This window comes from Piliocolobus tephrosceles, unplaced genomic scaffold (genome assembly GCF_002776525.5).
Source record: "Piliocolobus tephrosceles isolate RC106 unplaced genomic scaffold, ASM277652v3 unscaffolded_27097, whole genome shotgun sequence".
NCBI lineage: Eukaryota > Metazoa > Chordata > Mammalia > Primates > Cercopithecidae > Piliocolobus > Piliocolobus tephrosceles.
The window spans coordinates 1-7,043 of NW_022309973.1; the positions used below are offsets into that span (position 1 = coordinate 1).

Here is a 7,043-nt window from a genome sequence, read left to right on the forward strand (position 1 = left end):
TGGGGTCTGGTCTTAGGGATGAAACCAAGGGAGGTAGGAGTCAGGCGCAGCCTCAGCCCTGCCTCAGGGGCCTCCACTCAAGCACGTATTGAGCGTCTGCTGTTTGTGGGCATTGTCGCATCGCTGTGAAGCCAACCCTCTTCTCAGTGACGAAACAGGCTTGACTCAGGGCTGGTGGGGGGACCGTTGAGATAACGGGGAGGAAGCTGAGGCAACCCCCCGCTCCCCACCCACCCAGTGCCTGCAGCTCTACGCCCCAGGGCTGTCGCCAGACACTATCATGGAGTGTGCAACGGGGGACCGCGGCATGCAGCTCATGCACGCCAATGCCCAGCGGACAGACGCTCTTCAGCCACCGCACAAATATGTGCCCTGGGTCACCGTCAATGGGGTAAGAAGCTTTTTAGCCCTCAGCTTGACACTCATAGTCCCATGGAGTCAGGGATGGACCAGACAGAGGGACCAGGGATAAAGGAGCCCAGACAGAGGTTGCAGTGAGCCGAGATCGCGCCACTGCACTCCAGCCTGGGCGACAAGAGCAAAACTTGATGGCTTTGCATAGGGAAAAAGGGCATTGGGGCTGGAGTTTTGAAAAGTGAGCAGGAGTCCATCAGGCAAAAAAGTGTGTGTATTAATTGGAAGTAGTAAACACCGATAGCCACTCCCGCTGGGACAGGTGTGCCACTGATTTGTGAGGCGGGAGGCGGGGGCCAGACTTGGAAACATGTTCAGCCTGGTTTCTGGGCTGGAACCAGGGTGCATGGGTTGGGGCAGCTGCTGGGAGTGTGTGACCTCTGTCTTGCTTTGTGCAGAAACCCTTGGAAGATCAGAGCCAGCTCCTGACCCTCGTCTGCCAGTTGTACCAGGTAAGCTGGGAGGGGAGCAGTGGGATTCGGGTGGTGGGGGTAGGGTCTGCTTCCAGGACTCCAACTCGTGGCCTTCCCCTCCAGGGCAAGAAGCCAGATATCTGCCCTCCCTCAGCCCGCTCCCTCAGGGGTGTCTGCTTCAAGTGATGGCCGGTGCGCTGTGGAGAGCTGATGGAAGGCAAGCGGGAACCCGGCTTCCTGCCTTTTTTTCTAATCCGGACCCTCGGCACCTGCTTCTCACCAACCAGAAAATTTCTATGCATCCCATGAAGACCAGAAACACAAAATTCCACCTCATAATCACGAATCTTGCTCCACTAAGAATGGTGCTAAAGTAAAACTAGTTTCATAAACCTTTCTGGATGGTGTAATTAATTTGATAAGTCAGCCATTCCCCCTTCCCCAGGCCTGGAGAAACCCCCTCTCTACTAAAAATAGAAAAATTAGCTGGGCATGGTGGCGGGTGCCTGTAATCCCAGCTACTCGGGAGGCTGAAGCAGGAGAATTGCTTGAACCCAGCAGGCACAGGTTGCAGTGAGCCAAGATTGTACCACTGCACGCCAGCCTGGGCGACAAGAGCAAAACTCCGTCTCAAAAAAAAAAAAAGTGACTGGTTGTAGCCAGGCGAGGTGGCTCATGTCTATAATTGCAGTGCTTTGGGAGGTCGAGGTAGGAGGATTGCTTGAGGACAGGACTTTGAGACCAGCCTTGGTTGTCATCATAGCAAGACCCTGTCTTTACAAAACATGAAAATAGAAGGAATCAGCAGGACATGGCAGTGAGCAACTGTGGTACTCGGGAGGCTGAGGCAGGAGGATCACTTGAGCACAGGAGGTCAAGGCTGCAGTGAGCCATAATTACCCCACTGCACTGCAGCCTGGACCAGAGACCAAGACTCTGCCTCTTTTTTTTTTTTTTTTTTTTTGAGATGGAGTTTCGCTCTTGTTGCCCAGGCTGAAGGGAAATGCATGATTTCAGCTCCCCACAACCTCTGCCTCTCCGGTTCAAGCGATTCTCCTGCCCCAGCCTCCTGAGTAGCTGGGATTACAGACACATGCCACCACGCCCAGCTAATTTTCTATTTTTAGTAAATACGGGGTTTCTCCATGCTGGTCAGGTTAGTCTCGAACTCCTGACCTCATGATCTATCTGTCTCGGCCTCCCAAAGTGCTGGGATTACAGGCATGAGCCACCGCACCGGCCAAGACTCTACCTCTTAAAAGAAAAAGAAAGGAAAGAGCATGTTCAGTGTTGTATTTTTTCCTGCTGATGGACTGGTCAAATCATAGATGTATATATTCTTCCTTCAAAGAGGTGAGGCTTAATTCCACTCCCTACAAATACCTTTGCTTCTCTTTATTTTGAGATGGGGTCTAGCTGTGTTGCCCAGGCTCGTCTCAAACTCCTTGGCTCAAGGATCCTTCTTGAGGATCCTGAAGTGCTGCGATTATAGACGTGAGCCAGTGCGCCCGGCCCTACAACCACCTTGATAGTGAACTGGATTTAGTAACTTGATTCCAAAGAGTAGAACAGGGAAAGTGAAAAAGAATACAGTGGCTCACACGTGTAATCCCAGCACTTTGGGAGGCTGAGGTGGGTGGATCACTTGAAGTCAGGAGTTCAAGACCAGCCTGGCCAACATGGCGAAACCCCGTCTCCACTAAAAATACAAAAATTAGGCTGGACGTGGTGGCTCACCTGTAATCCCAGCACTTTGGGAGGCCCAGGCAGGCAGATCACCTAAGGTCAGAAGTTCGAGACCAGCCTGGCGAATATGGCGAAACCCCATCTGTACTAAAAAATACAAAAGTTAGCCAGGCGTGGTGGTGCACACCTGTAATGCCAGCTACTACAGAGGCTGAGATGGGAGAATGGCTTGAACCCAGGTGGCAGGGGTTGCAGTGAGCCGAGATCACGCCACTGCTCTCCAGCCTGGGCAACAGAGTGAGACCCTCGTCTCTAAATAAATAAATAAATAAATAAAAATCATCAAGTAGCAAAGGTGGCATGTTTTGAGATGGCACATCCTGAACTTCCTCATTCCCTGGCTGAATTAGTGGTGGACAGAAATTCAGGGTAGAAGTTCTGAAGTAAGATATCCATAGAAGGGGTAGAAAAAGACAGATTAGAACAAATAGAAAGGAATAAATGTAAGCACACTATGCCAAATATTGTCGAATCAGTATCTTTGTCCTGAGAAGAGGTTAGCTTGGTTACACACTTGTGTCTTATTTTATTTTATTTATTTTTTTGAGACAGAGTTTTGCTGTTCTTGCCCAGGCTGGAGTGCAATGGTGCGACTGTGGTCTCAGCTCACCATAACCTCCACCTCCAGAGTTCAAGCAATTCTCTTGCCTCAGCCTCCTGAGTAGCTGGGATTACAGGCATACGCCACCACGCCCGGCTAATTTTGTATTTTTAGTAGAGACGGGGTTTCCCCATGTTGGCCAGGCTGGTCTTGAACTCCCAACCTCAAGTGATCTGTCTACCTTGGCCTCCCAAAGTGCTGGGATTACAAGCATGAGCCAGTGTGCCCGCCCTTGTGTCTCATTTTAGAAGGGGGTGGCTTAGGAGGGAGTTGGGAACCTATCTAAGTCAGGTCTCTAAATGGTGCAAGCCATCAGGCATTTAATGAGCATTTCTTCTTTCTTTCTCTGTCTCCCCACCCTCACTTTCCTTCCTTCCTTTTTTTTTTTTTTCTTTCTGGAGACAGAGTCTTGCTCTGTCACCCATGCTGGAAAGCAGTGGTGCGATCTCAGCTCACTGCAGCCTCCGCCTTCTGGGCTCAACCAGAGTAGCTGGGACTACAGGTGGGTGCTACCACATCCGGCTAATTTTTTGTATTTTTAGTAGAGATGGAGTTTCACCGTGTTATCCAGGATGGTCTTGATCTCCTGACCTCATGATCCACCTGCCTCAGCCTCCTAAAGTGCTGGGATTACAGGCGTGAGCCACCGCGCCCAGCCACACCTGACTAATTTTTGTATTGGTAGTGGAGACGGGGTTTTGCCATGTTGCTCAAACTAGTCTCAAAGTCCTGGGGTCAAGCGATCTGCCCACGTTGGCCTCCAAAAGTGCTGGGATTACAGGCGTGAGCCACTGCGCCCAGCTCTTCCTTTCCTACTCGAGAGGATCTGGCTCTGTTGCCCAGGCTGCAGTGCAGTGGCACAATCACAGCTTACCGCAGCCATGACCTCCTGGACTCAAGCAGTCCAACTGCCTCAGTCTCTTAAGTCAATGGGACTACAGGCTGGAGTGCAGTGGCACGATCTTGGCTCACTGCAACCTCCGCCTCCCAGGTTCAAGTATTACTCTTGCCTCAGCCTCCCGAATATCTGGGATTATAGGCACACGCCACCACACCCAGGTGATGTTTATATTTTTAGTACAGACAGGGTTTCACCATTTTGGCCAGGCTGGTCTTGAACTCCTGACCTCGTGATCCACCCACCTTGGCCTCTCAAAGTGCTGGGATTACAGGCGTGAGCCACTGCACCCCACCCCAAAGTACACATTTACAAAAAGATTTTGAAAACAATATTTAAGCCAGGCGCGGTGGCTCAAGCCTGTAATCCCAGCACTTTGGGAGGCCGAGACGGGCGGATCACAAGGTCAGGAGATCCAGACCATCCTCGCTAACACGGTGAAACCCCGTCTCTACTAAAAACTACAAAAAACTAGCCGGTCGAGGTGGCGGGCGCCTGTAGTCCCAGCTACCCGGGAGGCTGAGGCAGGAGAATGGTGTGAACCCGGGAGGTGGAGCTTGCAGTGAGCTGAGATCCGGCCACAGCACTCCAGCCTGGGTGACAGAGCTAGACTCCTTCTCAAATGAAAAAAAAAAAAAAAAAAGAAAACAATATTTAAGCAGTCATATTATAAAACATAATTATTGTTGAAAAGCTTATTTATAAGCTGTCATCTCACTTTCATTTAACTTACTTGTGTTCAACAATTATGCATAATTACTCAGGAACATTTCATGAAACACTGAAAAAATCACCATCATCTTAAGTTACCTTTCTTGTTGACAAATCAAGTATCAAAAATCAAAGAAACAAAGAACCAAAAAAATTAAACATAGGGGGCCCAGCACCATGGCTCACACCTGTAATCCCAGTACTTTGGGAGGCCATGGTGGGGGGAATCCCTGGAGACCAGGAGTTCAAGACCAGCCTGGCCAACATAGTGAGATCCCATCTCTATAAAAAATACAAAAAGTGGCCGGGCATGGTGGCTCATGCCTGTAATCCCAGGACTTTGGAGGCTGAGGCAGGCGGATCACCTGAGGTCGGGAGTTAAAGACCAGCCTGACCAACGTGGAGAAACCTCATCTCCATTAAAAATACAACATTCACCAGATGTGGTGGCGAGTGCCTCTAATCCCAGATACTCAGGAGGCTGAGGCAGCAGAATCGCTTGAATTTGGGAGGCAGAGGTTGTGGTGAGCCAAGATCACGCCAGTGCACTTGAGCCTGGGCAACAAGAGCAAAACTCCATCTCCAAAAAAAAAAAAAAATTAGCCGAGCATGGTGGCTCACACCTGTATTCCTAGCTACTTGGGAGACTGAGGCATGAGAACCACTTGAACCTGGGAGGCTGCAGTGAACTGAGATCATGCCACTGCACTCCAGCCTGGGCAGCAGAGTAAAACCTTGTCTCAAAAAATAACCATCCAAGCAACCAAAAAAGAAAAAAAAATGCATATAGGTCTCTCCTTTACTTTTTAAAATTAATTTACTGTCAGGCTTGACACCCATTAAGCAAGTCACCTTTTTTTTTTTTTTTTTTTTAAGACAGGGTCTCACTCTGTCATCCAGACTGGAGTGCAGTGGGGTAACATCACAGCTCACTGCGACCTCTGCCTCCATGGCTCAAGCGATCCTCCCACCTCAGCCTCCCGAGTAGGTGGAACAACAGGTGCGAGCCACAACACTCAGCTAATTTTCTATATTTTTAGTCAAGACAGGTTTTCACTGTGTTACCCAGGCTGGTCTCAAACTCCTGGACTCAAGCAATCCGCCCGCCTTGGCCTCCCAGAGTGCTGGGATTACAGGCATGAGCCACCGTGCCCACCCTCAATTCACTTTGTAAAAATTTATTTATTTTTTGAGACAGGGTCTTGTTCTGTCACCCAGGCTGGAGTGCAGTAATGTGATCACGGCTCATTGCAATCTCCACCTCCAAGGCTCAGGCGATCCTCCCGCCTCAGCCTCCCAAATAGCTGGGACTACAGGCGAGAGCCATGAGCCAGCACGCACAGTAAATTTTTGTTTTTCTTTTTTCTTTTTTTTTTTTTGCAGAGATGGAGTTTTGCCATGTTGCCCAGGCTGTTCCTGAACTCCTGGCTTCAAATGACCCACCTCCATCAGCCTCCCAAAGTGCTGGGATGACATATCTGAGCCACCACCTGGCCAGGCAATTCACTTTTATTGCATGTATTGTTCTTACGTTTAATTTACAGTTTACACTTTTATAATCTTCAACATGTAAAAATAACATAAGTCTGTTTGACTAGTCTTAATTTACATAAGCGAATGTGGTTTTCTAAAGTCAATGAAATAGAGCTCCTTCACAAGTTAATCTTTAGGAATTCCATCAAGAGGGAGAAAGTATTACATACCTATAACATATACGTATAAACATAAATAGGTGCAGTCAGAGATCTTAGAGCTTTCATTTTAAAACTATAGCTGTGAGACAGGTGTGATAATACAAAACTCACTAGTTTAAAAAAAATGGTGGAGCCGGGCACGGTGGCTCACGCCTGTAATCCTAGCACTTTGAGAGGCTGAGGTGGGCAGATCATTTGAGGCCAGGGAGTTTGAGAGCAGCCTTGGCAACAAGGAGAAGCCCTGTCTCTACTAAAAATACAAAAATTAGCCAGGCACATTGGTTCACACCCATAATCCCAGTAATTTGGGAGGTCGAGGAGGGCTGATCACCTGACGTTGGGAGTTCGAGACCAGCCTGACCAACATGGAGAAAACTTGTCGCTACCAAAAACACAAAATTAGCCAGGTGTTGTGGCACATGCCTGTAAACCCAGCTACTCGGGAGGCTGAGGCAGGAGAATCACTTGAACCCGGGAGGCAGAGGTTGCAGGGAGCCGAGATCGTGCCACTGCACTCAGTCTGGGTGACCGAGCGAGACTCAATCTCAAAAAATATAAATACATAA

The 7,043-nt window shown here is 49.1% G+C and overlaps 1 protein-coding gene across 1 annotated transcript; it reads left to right on the forward strand.

The window, feature by feature from the left end:
- Window positions 1-191: 191 nt before the first annotated feature.
- On the forward strand, window positions 192-1,224 carry LOC111534706 (gamma-interferon-inducible lysosomal thiol reductase-like; the record flags this gene model as incomplete). The annotated part of the gene is made up of 3 exons (XM_023201246.2): window positions 192-391; window positions 813-866; window positions 951-1,224. Coding segments are annotated over 3 exons (317 nt in total), but the record flags the coding sequence as incomplete, so codon positions are not given.
- Window positions 1,225-7,043: the final 5,819 nt, after the last annotated feature.